At 35.0% G+C, this 18,337-nt stretch overlaps 1 protein-coding gene and 1 long non-coding RNA gene across 3 annotated transcripts; one reads left to right on the top strand and one right to left on the bottom strand.

The window, feature by feature from the left end:
* Window positions 1-1,257: 1,257 nt before the first annotated feature.
* LOC131535969 (uncharacterized) lies at window positions 1,258-4,910 on the top strand. 2 transcript variants are annotated; one of them, XR_009269794.1, is made up of 5 exons: window positions 1,258-1,406; window positions 2,253-2,341; window positions 2,505-2,598; window positions 3,313-3,637; window positions 3,905-4,910. It is a non-coding gene; the product is annotated as an uncharacterized LOC131535969 (long non-coding RNA). The 2 variants fall into 2 exon arrangements; XR_009269793.1 differs by having other exon boundaries at window positions 3,313-4,910.
* Window positions 4,911-5,807: 897 nt separating this feature from the next.
* Window positions 5,808-15,859, bottom strand: LOC131535964 (E3 ubiquitin-protein ligase TRIM35-like). The gene is made up of 6 exons (XM_058768527.1): window positions 14,984-15,859; window positions 14,684-14,779; window positions 10,781-11,011; window positions 10,688-10,710; window positions 10,486-10,607; window positions 5,808-6,828 (listed from the first exon to the last, which is right to left on the bottom strand). Exons 1-6 carry the CDS (start codon window positions 15,377-15,379, stop codon window positions 6,296-6,298), a joined length of 1,401 nt encoding a protein of 466 aa, XP_058624510.1. The 5' UTR covers window positions 15,380-15,859; the 3' UTR covers window positions 5,808-6,295.
* Between the last annotated feature and the right edge of the window lie 2,478 nt (window positions 15,860-18,337).

Raw genomic sequence — 18,337 nt, 5'->3', positions numbered from 1 at the left:
GTCTATGCAGAGAGTTTTCTGAAATCATCTCTTCCTCCGAGCTTGACACAAGGTGTAATCACTCCGATCCCAAAAGATAAAAAGGATCCACTCTTTATTGAAAATTGGCGTCCAATCTGTTCACTTAACACTGATTACACAATTCTTGCCCAGAGATTACAGAAAATAATGGGCTATTTAATCAATGAACCGCAGTCTGGCTATAATATAATAATATCAGATTAATTTGAGATATTCTTGACTGTTCAGATTTGATTTCTGAAGACAGTTTCATCTTTGTTTTAGGTTTCTTCAAGGTATTTGACTCAGTGGAACATACTTTTATTTTTCGATGTCTTCAAAAATGTGGTTTTGGTGATTCTTTTATAATGCCATCAGGACACTTGATGCTAACAGTAACTCAGTAAAATGTAGTTTTGGTACGTCATCCAGATTCAATCTTCTGAGGGGTCCGATCTCACCCGATCTCTTCCTTCTTGTTGCCCAGATTTTCTCACATTTTATTAATAAAAGTATCTTGAAAGGCATTCTCGTTGCAGAAAGGGAAATAAAGATCAGCCAATTAGCAGATGATACTGCTCTTTATTAAGAGATGTCTCTTGGGTCTCTATTGCAATCAGCATCGATGATCAATTTTCTGAAGCTTCTGGTCTTTTTTTAAATTTGTCTAAATGTGAGCTACTTTCAATTAAAGAATGCCACCAATCCACAATTAATAATATTCCAATTAAAGAAAAGATATCTTAAAGAGATTCCTAAATATGTAACAATCAAAATGACAGATGTGTATTTAAATGGAGAAAACACAGAACAAATGTGATCTATGTCTGCAGAGAGACTGATCTCTGAGGGGAAGAATATTACTTGCAGAAGAGGAGTATTTCCAGACTATCGTACGCTGCTCAGTCTCTCCGTGTTGATAAGACCTCTCTCAAGAATACTGACAAAATGTTATTTCATTTCATATGGAAAAATGGCATACATTATATTATATTCTCCAAATTTGGTGGATTTAATTGTTTATTACTTTGTAATTATAATGTAGAAAAATGAGCAGCTAAGTTATGTAATTTCCATAAGCAGGTCCTTCTGGCCTGGGCTCTATTATACAAGCACAGCTTTTCTCCTCATGAATATTTTATCTGGAATAATCGTGATATTCTGTATAATAACAAATCTCTTTTTTACCAGCGTTGGTATGAGGCAGATATCTTACTCGTAAATCCAACCCGTTCTCATCAATCTGCGTATAAATAACAGGCTTTACACTTTACAATTGCATATGATACGCCAATCCTCTCCATTAACTTCGGTGCAGAGCAGATGCGTCCGAATACCACGCAGCATCTTCAGCGGCAATGACGTCACCAGCGAGGCTCGGCTGATGCGCGTGCACCTGCAAACAGGTAACGAAGGGCAATCTTTTCCTTTTTAATGAGATCATTATTTTAATTATTTCTGTGTTTCTGCGTTGCATTGCATGTGCTAAAATGGAAGCGTATGCGTTCAAATGAGTTGTTAGTAGAACAGTGCTGCTCAGTTAGCACAGATGCTAACCTGCCATTGACATTAGCCGAAAGTAGCTTCCATATTGACCTGTTGCGTTTGAAATAAATAAATAAAACAGTTTTAAATCATGTTGTGACATGGGTCTTCAGCTTTTACACATGGCTGATGAAAGCACTACAAATCAGTATCGCGTGATAATTGTAACCATGCAAAAAGTCCACACATTTACCATATTTTTACCATAGTAACTGTTTCTCTACCATGTCATGTGTAGCCAATTTACCATGCTTCTCCCACCGTGACAGTAGTTTTACTGTGGTATTTGTAGGTATGGTAACCACAACACTTTTCGTGATTTTACCATAATAACTGTGTTTACTGTCTACTCTTTGCATTTAAAGAACAGTAACACAGTTTCTACCATGTTTTTACTGCATATTTGTAGTCAAAGCACAGTAACACGACACTTAAAATGGTTTTACCACAGTAGCGGTAGTTTTACTGTGGTATTTGTAGTTAAAGCAGTAATTGTACTGAAGTAAATGTAATTGCAGTTGCGTCAGATCACATGCTCCAGCAGCTCTTTTCAGAAGTCATCTCTTGTAAAAGCCATCACTTGTTCATATTTTTCCGAACTGTAATCCATAATTCATTTACACACAGTTTTTGCTCTCTCTCTCTCTTTCTGTGCTTCGTGACATTTTTAAATCTCATAATCTCATATTTTTGAGCTATTCTTTCAGAAAGCTGCTAGAATTAACAGGGAACTCAATGCTGATCTTGAAGAAGCTGCCAAGGCTGAACAAGTCCTTCAATGATTCAACTCTTCACAGTAATGTTGAACACATTCAGCTACAACTGATTTGCTTTAATGAACACATCCTTATTTTATGTGTTGTTAATAACTTTCCTTACAGTCCTTCCTCTCAAATATTTTGGTCACAGATTATATTTTGCACATTGTCTCAACATGTATATATTTCTCTTTGTTTCAGCTGAAAGGGAAGACCAAAGGAAGGCCTGTCCTGGGATTTGATTTTGGCCGTATTGTGCGTTTACGGAGAAGACCCAGAGCTGCAAAGACAAATGGTACGTCTGTGTTGGTCTGAGCAGCTTGACTGAACTGTACTGCAGATACATTTTGCAGAGTATTTGATTTTTCTTAAACTTTGCTCATCACACTTATCCCACGGCCCCGTCAGAAAGACCCCCAACAAAGTGTCATGTCGAAGTAGTAATAATTCATACAATTTAACAAGTCAGCAAATTCATACAATATTGTACAAGCGTACTCATACAAAACTCTACGACTTTTACTCCTACTTCTGTCATTGGCCATTGCCTCAACTTTCATGCAAATTGTGCTCATAGTAAGTAGTCTGATAGTTTATATCATAAAGATGATATTAAGTTCATTGTATTCTTTATTAATTTTTACAAATTGGCGCAGTCTATTCCCGGTTTAACAGTACATGATATCTGTCCACACCTCAGCGTCTGCCTTTCTTTTCATGTTGATTTTTATTGAACGCATCTGTCTAAGAAGCAAGAGTCTGGAAATGCTAGTTTAACTCGTCACGTGACAAATCAGATCCTCAGTTAATTGGCCAAATCAGATCACTTAAAGCCGTTCACACCAAGAACAAGAAATATATTGGTAAATATTTTAGCATCCACACCAACAGACAATAATGTTCTGTTTACTGTTTACTCCAGTTACAGTATGTTGTTGTCTGCTATTTGTTGTTGTCAGTGTTTTTATTGTTTATCATGTGATAAATTATGTTTCTTCCTGTCTTGCAGGATTTCTCACGGATTACGTAGTCCTTCTCCATCAGCTCTCCACAGTATCAGCGCTTCCAAAAGCTTCCACATCTCTCTCATGTAGCACATCTGCTCTCTTCCAGTCTTAACAGGTCTACTTGTATTCATTTCTCCTCTACAGTCAACTACTGTGAGCACCGCTCCTGTCACAATCACTATATATATATATATATATATTTCTTGCTCAAAACGGTTCACTTTTATAATTATAAAATTATAATTGTTATTAACTATAATTTGTCTTGCACTTAGTCACAATAGAAGCAAAGAATGATTACTGGAGACAGGAGATATATTTTTAAAGGTAATAATTGTAAAATATTGAAGTGTTGTTCTTAATTTTGTACCTATTTGTTTGTTAAAGGGAAGAAAATAATATCTTTTAAATTGGAGCCTTGAATATTCTTTGGCATCTTATTTGTTTACGATTTCTGTAAACAAATTCTCTTTATTTGTGAATATTAGACCATTTTTTTAAAAAGGGGTTTTCTATTGCATATTTCTTAGTTACCTCTATGCAAATACATGTTTATAATCAACTGCATTTTTTGTTTTCATTATTTTTCCATAGTGCCACAAACTGGAGAGAGAATGCTGTTCTGGGCACTATGCTTATCTTGGAAAAGTTTGACATATCAATAAACATTGGAAAATGACTACAAAATGTGTGATTCAATTTTTAGTTTTTTAATTGTTTGCTTGTTTTTTATTCCTATACTTCAACTGGCAGATCTATGAATGGCAAGTTTGTACGGTCCATTTCCAGGAAACATAGAAGTGATTCATTATTTACCTTTAATACACTATAACACTAAATGTTACAGAAGCATGATTTAAAATACTGCATGTTTGAATAATCAGTTTTTTTTTTGTTTTTTTAAGCAACTGAAATATTTTGATTTGAAAATGTATTACTGAAATTTGTTTTTCACATGGTATATGCAAACTTTTGAGTTTAAATATTGTACATTAATTTATATTAGTGTAAACAGTGTATACAATGGGAACCATTACACCCTTGTTTGAAAAAAAAAAGATCACTGTAATCAACAAATCTATTGCTGCATCAGGGTTAAGGATTGGCGTATCATATGCACGCAAAAGTGGCATTTGGCGTGTGCATTATACGCAATTGCAAAGTGTAACGCCGTGTTATTTATACGCAGATTGATGAGAACGGGTTGCGTAAATCAGTTGTTTAATGAATATGGCCACTTATTAAATTATTACTCTTTCCTATCCTTCTATTTTACCTTCTTTAGATTCTATTTCAGTGCTTTTCTGCCTCTTCTTCTAATAAATCAATACGTTTGTTATTTCTTAATGATTTTGTATCAATTCCAGATGTTTTTGATTCCAAATAGATACTTAATTACTAATGTTTTGTTTGGTTTTGTTCATTCAAAAAAGTGCATTTACAGAAAAGTAAATTGTACTTAATCTCCTTATTTTGTTAACAAAATGTTATATACATAAATGTAAAAGTTCATGTCAGAAGCCATTGTTTTATGTATTGCTTGCTGACATACAGCACTACTTTGAGACTATTTATAATTATTGTAATAAGAAGGCTTTAAAAACTGTTGAATTTTGTAAACTGTTTAATATTTTCCTTTGAATGCAATGTATTTTATTTTATACCCATCTAGTACTTTATTTTTGTTATAACTTTTTTAAATTATTATTATTATTATTTAATTTTCCTTTTATTATTATTATTATTTAAATGTATTTATTTATGTTATTTGCTGTATGGATATTAGCCCTTTACTGCTATAATTACATCCCTTTATTAAGAATACAGTCCTGTATATAATTCATATAGTGTCGTGTAGATTTATTAACTACATTATCAATCAGTCTCTTATTATTGTGACTGTCATCTGTAATAAATGCACTGATATTTTCAGTCAGTTTCTCAGTTTCAGCTCTAGATGACAGTAAAGATGCACTGATTTCACATCAGCAGCTGAAGGATTTCTATTACAGTCATTTATTCATTTACTTTGACTTCATCTGGAACTGTTTAAATTCATCTGAATAATCACACGATATATTGTCTTCTGAAGATCTGCTTTATATCTGACATTAAAACTGAATTTATTTGTTCATAATTGAAGAAATTTGCAACATTGATGCTGTTATTTTCCTGTTTATTAATATAAAGCTGCAGAATCAATCTGTATTATATAAAGCTCTATTCAAATAAATGTTTTATTTATTTATTTGTTCCTGCAATATTCAAATATTAAAGTCATTTAAAAATAAAAAAAAAATCAGATTTTCAGATTCTTTTACCACAGTTTAAATCCTAATTATCGTGACACTTTGTTTCAATCTGAAAATGACTGAAATCATGAAATCACACATTGTTAGTTTATTCAAGCGATTATTAATATTTGTTGTGAAACTGATTCAGACTTTGTCAGAGATTTCAGACTCATTTAATCATTTGATCTGAGAATCAGATTCATAAACAGCAGAATCAAGTATTTCTGACTAAATATTAATATTTTATTCAACATTGTTGTGGATCAAGATCCTTTTACATTCATTTACTTCAATAAACAAATGATAATTTAATCTCTAGAACTGAAATAAACAATTATTCATTTAAACAAACACTGAAATGTGTTGAAGTGACTCTTTCAGTTCTGCAATACTACACACAATATGATATTATCATGCAGCTGAATCAAGTATTTCTAGATGGTTGCTAGGTAGTTGCTAGGGTGCTATGGACAGGGATTTGTGACATCACTGTTTCTCATTGCTCAGATATGATTAAGATGATTTATTTGAATCCTTCATCACGTGTTTTAATAATTTTTCATTGTTAAAGATGAATAAATGCACTTGTTTTCTGATCTGATGTTCAGATCAACAGTCTCTTACTCGTGTGATCTGGATTAAATATTGAAACATGATGAAAGATGAAAGCAGGAAGATCCAGATCTACAGATTACTGACTATTGATCGATAAGATCCTCAGAGAGGAAGAACAACAGAAGAAAGGGAAGAGTGTGTGAGTGAAGGAGGTTGTGAATGTGTGTAGATGTGTGTTAGTTACAGGATCAGAGAATGACACCGTTCCTCCGTCATAGTCCAGATTCACTCTCACACGATCAAGCTGCTGTTCAACATGAAAACCAGAACCTAGAGACACTCCTAACAGATTATACTTCAAAATGCTGAAGAAACCCCACCCTTTCTGACGATACCACACACTCCAGACATCAGTCTTATAGAAACCCCGTCTCTTCCTCTGGTTTGATGCTGTAGTTACTCCAAGACTCCAGTCTGAACTCTGTTTAACCTCCACATCCCAGCAGTGTGTTCCTGAGTTAAAACCCTCTGAACCCAGAACACAGAGATAACAGTCAAATCTCTCTGGATTATCAGGAACAGGTTGATCATCGCTGTCTCTCACACTGGTCAGATCATCAGACAGAAGGAGACATCGATGAGCCGTGTTTGGATCCAGAATCACAGGAGCTGATGAGACACAATCAACAGATGCTGTTATTCTGATGTTCATATAATGATCAAGAGTGAACCCAACACAGATGATTATGAATTATGACACTCGTCCTGTTGATCAAACACATCAGACATGTTCCTCTCATCACTGTCAGTCATTCTCTGTGTGATTTATCAATACTGAAAGTTCAATCAGAAACAAACTCAAACATATTCATTTAATTCACGCCTCATTTATATTAAACTATAGTGATTACACATGATTTCATATTCAGATGAGATAATAATACCAAAGAAATAATGTTTATATCTTTATCATTTTCCTCAATGTTTCTCTTGTATAAAACACCAATCTTTTTACTCAATGCTGCCTAATTATTAAAATAAAAACAGTAGGTATTATTGAACAATAATGGAATGAAATAATAACAATAATAATAATAATAATAATAATAACAACAATAAAACAACAATAACAATAATAAGCTTGCTGGTATTAACAAAAACTACAGCTAAAACTATTCAGTTATTCATTTAATTATTTAGTAATTAAAATAAAGCTAAAATGATAAATGATAAATATTAGATGATAATCTAAAAAATTAAATTGAATGATTAGAAAAGTTGCTTTGGCAACAACTCAGAATAAAATAAATCAATGTGAAGTATTCAAATGACAAACTAAAAATGAAATATAATTATTATAATTATACATATTAAAAGGAAGCTAAATATATTTTACAGTAATAAAAGGACAAAAACGTATACAAATTATATATATTAATATATATATATATATATATATATATCAAAATCAACAAAAGCAATCAAAATCAATGAAAGAGCAGTGATATGCATTAATTATATAATAAATAAAAAGAAAACAGAATAGAAAAAGAATAGAGCGAGCTAGTGTTAGAGGCCTTTATTGTTTTTGTTAATTGTATAATAAGTAAAAAGAAAACAAATAGAATACAAAAAGAATAAAAAGATAGTGTTATATATATATTTTTTAAGAATAGAATTAGAATAGAGATTGCTAGAGTTAGAGGCTCAAGTAAAGTTGGAAGAGATGTGTTTTTAGCCGATTCTTGAAGATTATTCTTTATATATATTCACTAGCTTTTCTATTCTTTTTGTATTCTATGTATTCTGCCCTGGCAGTGGTGTTCCGAACCAAAGCACTGACAGATAGTTAACGCAAATAAAGCACCATCACTCGTTCTTCTTGCGCATGTGATGCACACTTTACTTCATTTCTTGTAAAACTAAAAAAGGAAATCACAAAGGTAGAAATTACAAAATGATTACAAAATATCATAAATAACATAAAACTTGCACATTTGTAAACATTCACTAACATATTTAAACTGCTAAATAAACAAATCGAAGTGCAGTAGTGACGAGCATATATACGAAAAGACTGCACAGCTACGTTAGCATGTTGGCTATCAGATTGCGATGGATTTTTAGGACAGAACATCAATCTTTAAACATGTCAATAGTGACCCCTTTTTCATCAAACTAACACAGAGGAAGTATTACAGATGTTTTCAAAATAAAATTAGTGACTTACGGTCGTATCTACCACAAGGACCGAAAGCAAACAACAGCACGTCTCTAGATGCCGATCACAGTCTCTTCTATAACTTTTTAACTTCCGGTTACGTTCTAGAGAATAGTGCAATAATATTTTTCACCACTAGATGTCACAAACGAACCTCTTAAATAAATCAAGGCACAACTTACAAAAATGAAACAAATAATATACAGAACACGGTTTTCTTTTTATTTATTATTTAATTAATGCATATCATTGCTCTTTCATTGATTTTGATTGCTTTCATTGTCCCCATTTATAAAAGCGTCTGCTAAATGACTAAATATAAATGTAAATATATATACATTTATATATTCATCACATATATATATATATAATTCAAAATATTAATAAAAAATAAATATAAACAGCAGTAATCATACGGGAAATAAAATATTTTTGTGTAGAAATGTTTCTGTCCGTCTGATCAAATAAAGTCTTAAAAACTGCTGAAATCACTTCTGTGTCTTTCGTGAGACTGAAAATGAAAGTCAAGCGCACTGAATTCTGGGATTGATTATTTCTAAAAGCAGGGGTGTAAAACACGAGTAATTTTACTTGATTACTGTACTTAAGTGTTATTTTGGGATATTTGTACTTTATTCAAGTACAGTTTAAAGTGACTACTTGTACTTTTACTTGATTACTTTTATGAAGGAAAAACAGTACTTTTTACTTGAAAAGTACTGATTGCATTTTTATTTGATCTTACACTCATTAAATATGTGACAGAAGCTCAAACCTGCCGCTAATGAGGTTTGTTTTCATGCATCGAGCTCATCCTTCGTTAAAACTTTCATCAGATCAATTCCTGGCTTCAGAATGTATTTGCCGTCAAATATGAAGAAGCATATGAAGATAAGCTCAGTTTATTCATTATTTATTCATTATTTGTGTCTGTTTTGATGAAGTCATTAGCTGTCTGTGCACTATATTGACTGAATGCACAAATAAAATCAGTGATAAGAATTTAAACACAATTCATGTTTCATGATTACTTATTAAATTAAATGTTGCAAAAATCTACAAAAAGTGTGTAAATGAAGTGTGAGTCATGTTTAGTGATGTTCTGGGAGTCCATGAGTTGTATTATAATGATATATTGAGTAACTCTTAGGACTGTCATTGAATTATTATTTAATCTAAATGATTATGAAAATATGATTGTCTCATTAATTCATCTAATTAGTCATAAACAATTATATATAAATATCTGCTAGGAAAAAAAAAAACTCTAAATGCTCCAAATAAACAATTAAAAGATGAATTATTGTTACAGACAGCGGCGTTGAGTAGACAACACAAAAACGTGTCTTTTTCAAAAAAGTCAATATAATATTGTATGTTTTAATTCTATGTAACTCATCATTTATTCAACAAAAGTTCTTATATTCTGTCTGGAATATATTTCTGGCCTCTGCATCACATCTGCCTCATTAAAGGGAACAAAATAAATGTAATCATTTACTGACCCTCATGCCATCCAGATATATATGAATGTCTTCAGATGAACACAAAGAAACATGTTTAGTGCATATAATGCAAGTGTACAGGACGCTTCAAGAAGCACACAAAGTGAACACAACGCTAAAGTAAAAAAGAAAGTATTTGTGTGTTTCTTCACACGCCTGTGGTTCTGCTGAAGAAGACATCAACAGAGGTTATGAGTTACTGGCGTCTTCTCTTGGTGTAGTTTTTGAAGCATCATCTTTGGACATGCCGTACACATGCATTATGTGCAGAAAGATTGATTAATTTTCTAAAACTCTTAGTTTGTGTTCTTCTGAAGAAAGAAGTCGTACACATATGGATGGCATTAAGGTGTAAAGCATGGATGTTTTGTGCTCCTCTGTGCTGCATTTTAATTTCCATTTACTTGCAGTTTTAATTAAGTAAAAGTTTCACAGAGTATCTGTACTTTAACTTGAGTTTAATTTTGAGTACTTTTACCCCCTTTCTAAAGCGAGCTGCTGATTGTGGTGCAGTAGATGATCTGGTTCTTCACACATAATGCTGAAATCTGTCAATATTGCATCATTTCCAGTGTGTGTATCTTCTGCAGTCAGACTCACTGTTCTGGACGATGTCCTGCATCTTCTTCCAGACTCTGAAGGGCAGGTTGCCCAAGTAACGTGGCACATGAATCAAAGCTCCAGAAGGCGTCTGTGGATCCGGCTGTGATGAGATCTGGACTCTGGAAGAACATTCAGGATCAGAACCGCAGTGGCTTTGGATCAGAAGCAGAGAGACCAGAGACACCAGCAGATTACTCACCTTTCCATTGAGACTGGAAACTCCTGCAGAACAAACACACCATTGATCATCAACAACTCAATCAATCAATCAATCAATCATCTGAAATCAGACCTTCAGAAAGCAGACGTCACTGGCTTTCATCATCTCCTCCATGTCTTTGATTGTGTGTGAAAGAGCTGAGATGTGTCTGTTCATCTCCTCCAGCTTCTCCTTCATCATCTGCTTCTTCTGCTCCTCTTCCTCCCTCAGTGCAGTGATTGTAGCTTCTTCTTCATCTCTGAGAAACTGATGAAGCTTCTCAAACTGCTGTTTAATCTGACGCTCTGTGTGCTCAGCTTGAGACTGAAATCAAACCACATTCACTTCAATCGTCTCCATCAACACACATCAACACAATCACATCATTCAGATCTGAGAGAAACTCAGAGACTGACATATAACGCATCCAGAAGCAGATTGATGATCGTCATTCACACAAATAATCAGCTGCAGTCCATTATATTAAATATATCAGATCATAACTGTATATAGTGATCTACAGCTACAGAGTAGCAACTAGTGTTGTTTTTGGCGGCCTGTTTTAATTTTAGTTTTAGTCTAGTCTTTGTGTGAAGCTGTCATTTTAGTTTTTATTAGTTTTAGTCACGTTCGTACTTTTTAGTCTAGTCAAGTCTGAGCATTTTAGTCTTATTTTAGTCAGAATTATCCATGACTATTTTCGTCTAGTTTTAGTCGACGAAAACTGATGACAATTAGTCTAGTTTTTAGTCAATGAAAATTGTATTTTAGTCTCTTTTTAGTAATGCAATTCTATTTAACCCAGTCAATATAAGTACCTAGTATTGTAGACGAAACCAAAATTTTATTTTAGCCAAACTCATTTCAAACAAGGTTATCTTATTATATTATTGTTACCTTATAGACTCAAGAATACATCCATTCCAGACACGGAAGACGCTCTGATTTGAATTTACAACATTTATTTTACCAACCAAACATGTTAGAAGCAGTGGCGGAGCCAGGATGTGTTCATAGGGGTGGTCAGGGAGGGGTGGCACAGAAATCTTCCTTATTTCAATAGAAAAATGTGATTGACTATAAATTATTGGACTGTTTTAGTGCCTAAAACACAACTGAATACAATTAATTTCTACTAAATTGTAATTTAGATATTTGTGAATTAGATCAAGTAATGCTGAGTGAATATGACAACTATCTATTATTATATTATTCCCCACCTCCAGGTATTTTAATAAAGGGGCTCACTATAGCTTTATTGCTCAGTCAGCTTGGTTCTGGTTCTCAAAACCCCCAAAAGCTTGTTCTCCATCATTGCATACTCATTGATGAGACATGCAGATAGTGATAAGAATTGGTTAATAAAATTTTTATAAAAAGCACATAAACGCCAGAATGAAAAATTTGTTATTTTATGCATTTAAATTGTTTCATTTTCGTTTAGAATTGCACAATATTTTAATACATGCATTTGAGAGACGTTCTTTAATGTGATGCTATACAGACATGAATGCACTAATCGCCTTTTTGGTAATTCCATGACTGAACTGACGACAGATCTACACTGTATGCTCAGTTTCTTGCGCGCATTATTTATGATGAATCGATATAGAGCGTGCGCCCTATAGTAAAGTTTAAGAGTGTGCGCTGTGAGCAGGTAAAACAGCTGTCAGGACAGGAAAGTTTGTTTTACTGACATATAGCCTAACAACATCTCATCAGGCCGCAGTTGACTGTTGTTCTACTGAAGCTCATTTGGCACGTTTTCCTCTCCGCGCTCGTTTGAGTTGCGCCTGGCGCTGAGGCGAAGTTGAAGTGCACGTCTGAAAAGTCTCCCGCTTGATGTGGTCATAAAGAGATATGGCGGTTCTGCGTATTAATAAATGCATTTCTTGTTAAGAAAAAAAAGGGACAAAAACTACAGTTTTGAGTGGGGTGGACAAAGGGGTGGCCAAGCTTAGGTCAGTGGTCCCTGGCTCTGCCCCTGGTTAGAAGTACACACACATACATTGTTTGTTGTCGTCTTCTAAATAATGCTGCATGTGAGTCTGCGCAGTGAGACACAGGAAACAGAAATACTGCAAAATAATATATAATAATGAGACGAAATAACATTATAACATTTTGTTTCGTCTCGTTTTGGTCAACGAAAATGAAGAGACATTTTAGCATAGTTTTTTATTTTGTGAACCACATTTAGTCTCTTTTTTTATTCGTCAACAATATTGCATTATATATGTATTTATAGTCATCGTCACATGACCAGCGTTTACGTTGCATCTCGTCTCGTTTCGTCACGTGATAAAGGTTCGTTGACGACGATATTTAGTCAGAATTTTCTTTGACGAAAGCAACACTAGTAGCAACTACACAGAAGTAACTCAAAGAAGTGCTGCACTTGTGTTGCAGTGTGTGTTTACAGGTGAAGTGTCTGTGTCTGTTGGTGTAATCTCCACTGCTACTATTACTGCTGGTTATTCTGTGTCTGATTGTACTTCATTCACTGTAAATCAGAGCTTGGAGTCTCCTGGTTCTATCAGTGAGGAGGTTAAAGAGGGTGTGAATGGTTCTTCTCAAGCAATTGTAGGTCTGCTGATTAAAGGAAAACGCCACAGTTTTTCATCATGCGCCGAGGTCGAAGTGCTGCGACGTGCTCTTCCGCCATACATTATAGTTAGCATTTTTTACTGCTTAGAAAATCGCCACGTTTTATTTTGTGTCACCATACATGTGAGATCTACCTTGATGTGATTTTATATAGTAATACCTGGACTGATGAGATTGTTCTCATCTCGCTGCTGATAATCTTACTATAAACCTGGCCAGATGTGAGTTTGGGAAAGCCAGGGTTACCTATCTTGGTAAGGAGGTTGGTGGTGGGCAGGTTAAGCCTGTAGAAGCAAAGATTGAGGCTATCTCTGAAGTCCCTGTGCCTCAAAACTGACGTGAACTTCACTGATTTTAGGGTCTGGCAGGGTACTATAGAGGTCTTACTTTGCTACTGTTGTGGTGCCACTAACTGATCTTCTTAGTACCAAAGTGACATTTGTGTGGTCAGAGAAGTGTTAGGAAGCATTTAACAATGCAGTATTTTCCTGTACTTTTATTGTCCCGTGTCTAGACTTTTGAGGGGTGCTCTTGTTTTCTTTTCTTGTTCCTAGGGCCTCTTTCTAAGGAGGGAGGTGTTACGACCCCCTGTGCTCTTCTTAGGGCTTTCTTTGTCAGTGCACGGGCAGGGATTGGCCTGAGGGGCAGTTAGGTAACTGTGCACACCTGGAGCATTGGGTGATTGTATACCAGCGGTCTTTTCTATATAAAGAACTGGGCTGTTGGTCTCAAAGGAAGGTAACATGCTTTGGTATAAAAATTAAAATAGAAATATAAACTTTTGACCTGCGGGTTTCGTCTGGTCAGAGGAGAACTGACCCCCGACTGAGTCTGGTTTCTCCCAAGGTTTTTTTCTCTATTCTGTCTCGGAGGGAGTTTTGGTTCCTTGCCGCTGTCGCCTCTGGCTTGCTCAGTTGGGGACACTTAATTTCTAGCGATTATCGTTGATTTGGTTGCACAGATACTATTTAAACTAAACTGAGCTAGACAATGACATCTCTGAATTCAATAATGAAATGCCTTTAACTGAAAATTGAGTGTTTAATCTTATCATTATACATTACTGACACTCTATCCTCCAATTTGATACTGTTAAGTGCTTTGACACAATCTGTATTGTTAAAAGCGCTATATAAATAAAGGTGACTTGACTTGACTTTGGTCTCTCTCACACACCTTGGCTTTTCTTTTTCCCTTTTAATATTGATTTTTCATTGCATTTAGACATATATTTAACTCTTTTTTTTGTTATTTGTTATTTTTTATTGCTTAATTTCTTTTCCCAATTAATTATAAATTATTTAAACCCTATTTCGTTGTCTGTCTCTCTCTTTATGTTGTGGTCTTGGAACGAGCTGGACATTAACACTCTGGACTCTGTTTCCTCACCTTGATGTGTTCAGCTGTTTTCTCAAACTCTCCTTTCATTTCTTCATTGTGTTTTAGTTTCTCCTGTAATGATTTCAGTGCTGTATTCAGCTCCTCCTAGAATTAAACAAAATAAAAATACATAAAACACCAGATTACAGTGAAAAAATATGATAAAACAATTATATAATGCAGTTATATTCATAGATTTCTTCTGTTTTTGTGAACATATACTAAATTACTTCAGCTCTGAACAATCAAATCAACACTTAAACAGAACTTTATAACAACATGCAGTTGGCTAAAAGTCGTTTCTCTCACCTTATATGATGAAACCACTTCATCGATGGGTCTGAATTTATGATTGTCGTGTTGTTTTGAATCTCTGCACACTAAACACACCGGCTGTTTGTCCTCCAGACAGAAGAGTTTGAGTTTCTCACTGTGTAAACTGCAGATCTCCTCAGATCCTGATGAACGCCTCTCATTTCTCTCCTTCAGGAACGACTCACACAAGTTTTTTAACACAAGATTACATGGAGGATCAGGTTTTGAGGATCTTCTCCTGCAGACGGGACACTCCTGAGTTTTCTTGGTTCTCCAGAACTGTTGAAGACACTCTTTACAGAAACTGTGACTACATGATAAAACAACAGGATTATTGTATATTTCCTGACATACAGGACAAGAAAAATCATCTTCAGATAGAGAAGCCATTTTCAGTCTTTGAGCTCCAGCGATCTAAACTTTACTTTCACTTTCTGAACAACAGTTTAAAGAATGAATCACCACCAGAATCACAAAGATCTGCTGTCTATTCAGAAACAAACTTCACAAAGATCCTTCTGTAAAGTGTTTCTCTTGGTTCTTCACTGATGGCTGATTCTTTATTGCTTTTGTCAGTAGAGAAGAGAGTCAGTGTGACAGAAAGCAGAAATAACACGTCCGTCTCTTCCTGGTAAGAGCTGTAAGAGGGAGGAGTTTATGATCACGTGACTGTGTTTTATAAAAAATGAAAAATAAAGTGCAATAATATTATTATCACTATTATTAATACATTTTTTTATAGTTATAGTCAGTGTTGGGCAGTAAATAGTTACTAGTAATTTAGTTACTGTAATAATATTACTTTTTTGGAGTAACTAGTAGTGTAACTAATTACTAATAAGATTTCAGTAATAATATTACAGTTACTTTCCAAAATAAATAGCTTAATTACTTTTGATGCCTCAACCCCGCTGATTTAAAATCTAACAATCAAATAATTTCTAGATTTATTTTCATAATTTTCACGACTCACACATGCATGTGATGTCCCCGGTGCAGCAGGCAAGCTCGGAATATGGAAAAGCTTACATTCAGCAGATAGAAATATTGCATTATATTGATTTTGTCAGGAAAAAAGATCTGTTGTGTAAGTTGTGGCTTTACTTTACTCTGGCATTACATCTCTCTGATCAGCATGTGGTACATTATATTATATTAACATAATTCAAAATATTTTTGGAAAATTAAACAGTTTCTTACAAACTCATGTGATTTGATAAAATACATAATGAAATTTAATCGCATATGGGTAACGGAAATATTACTTCAAGCTACACATGACAATTAATGAGATGAATACAACACGTTTACTTGAATGTCACTATCAATCAATATTGAGTGTTTGTAATAACTTCTGACTGCGAAAATGTGGATTTTGGTCAAATGATGAGGCAGAAATATGTTGTTAGTAACATAGTAAGTAGATAGAATTTTATCTGGAAGATACACAGTTACAACTAGTGTGAAGTGTGACATAATATACCTCTGTAAATAAATACAATTTAAATTCAGGTCTGGCGCACTTTAATGTCCTTTGTATGGAACATAAACGCTCGCTTTATATATCTGGTGATGTCCACTTCGCAGGGCACTTATAACTGAACAGAACAACCGCCGGACGTGATGAGATATACATATGAAATGTGCAGAGCGGAGAGGGAACATGGAAACTCTGAGAATATTAAGATGCTTTGGTGGTGGTGAAATTATTATCAACTTTAAAACACGTTATTAACCTCAACACCCAAAAACGTTTCACAGGATTATGAATGTAGTCTACCTGATGTTGAAGTTTCACGTGGTTTTTTATTGTCACAACTGAAAAAAGGAAGAAGGAAGAAACAGAACTGCAGCGACACCCAATGTCGTCAGTACAACAGTGACACCTATTGGCAAATTACTATATTACAACACTCCCACTTCATTTTCCAATAGCATTAAGCAACTTTTAACAAACAAAAAACATTTTTTTTTAAATTTTGTCTTTTAACCATGTTAACAGATTTTGTATCGTAACACATTTAACACAGCCTAGTCTATTTACTGTTACGCTAAACTGAATTAAATGAAACAAAGTCCAATCTTACTCCTAAGATACTCAAACTTCTGTCTCACTAATGGCTTGGTCAGATATCTGCCTTCATGTCATCTGTAGGGCAGCACTGCAGTTGGATTTGTCCATTCTGCACACACTCACGAATGTAATGATAGCGAATGTCTATGTGCTTTGTCCGTGAATGATCAACTGGATTCTTTGCGATTGCAATAGCTGCTTGGTTGTCCTCCAGAATCACCGCAGGTGAAACATCCATTCCAAGATCACTCAGTAGTCTTCTAAGCCAGGCACATTCCTGAGCTGCTTGACTAAGTGCAACGTGCTCAGCCTCCGCTGTTGAAAGAGCAACAGTTGACTGTTTCTTGCTGAGCCAGCTCACTGCTCCTCCACCCATAAGAACACATTGCCAGTTGCCGAGCGACGATCGTCCTGGTCACCAGCCCAGTCAGCATCTGAGGATCCGATCAAACATCTGATGCACATGTAGATTATTCTGGACAGCGAAGGACAGCAACGTACGTATTGAGCTAAATCTTACCACAGGTGAAAAAGTTTCATCGTATCCCTTAGCAACGAGTCTGCACTTGTATCTCTCCACCCGTCCGTCACTCTGATGCTTAACTTTGAACACCCATCTTGATCCTATGGCCTTCCGATCCTTTGGTAGTTCCACTAAATCCGCGTCTCATCTTCCAGGAGTGACTCATATTCCTGCCATTCCTTTGCGTTGTGACTCATCATCGCCTCCTTCAGTGTGCCTGGTTCTGCAACACGACAAACACCAGCATAATGATCAACAGTCACTAGGTCAGCAAGCTCATCATACCCATACCTCTTGGGTGGTTTTCTGATTCTGCCAACGTCTTCAGCAGTTTCATCGACAGTAACATCAACTGATCTATTTTCATGATAACTTCGTTCTCAGAGCAAGAAATGTCCACTTCTTGTTTCAAGTCAAAGTCTGACTCATTGAAGATCACATCTCAACGAATTACAATCCTTCTTTTTTCTTCATCAAACAAGCGGTAGCCCTTTGCATTATTGGCATATCCCACGAAACGGAGCTTCACAGCTTTCTTGTCCAGTTTTCTTCTTTCTGCATCTGGAACGTGTGCATAAGCAACGCAACCAAACACTTTCATGTGACTCACATTTGGCTGTTTGTCACACCATTTCTGCGTCTCTTGTTTCAGAACAGACGTGGGCAGCCTGTTCTGTATGTAAACTGCTGTCGCTACAGCCTCCGCCCAGTACATCTTTGGCAATTTGCTGCTTCAATTAATGTCCTATTC

Source organism: Onychostoma macrolepis, chromosome 03 (assembly GCF_012432095.1).
Source record: "Onychostoma macrolepis isolate SWU-2019 chromosome 03, ASM1243209v1, whole genome shotgun sequence".
Classification (NCBI taxonomy): Eukaryota; Metazoa; Chordata; class Actinopteri; order Cypriniformes; family Cyprinidae; genus Onychostoma; species Onychostoma macrolepis.
This window is presented reverse-complemented; position numbering and strand designations above follow the sequence as displayed.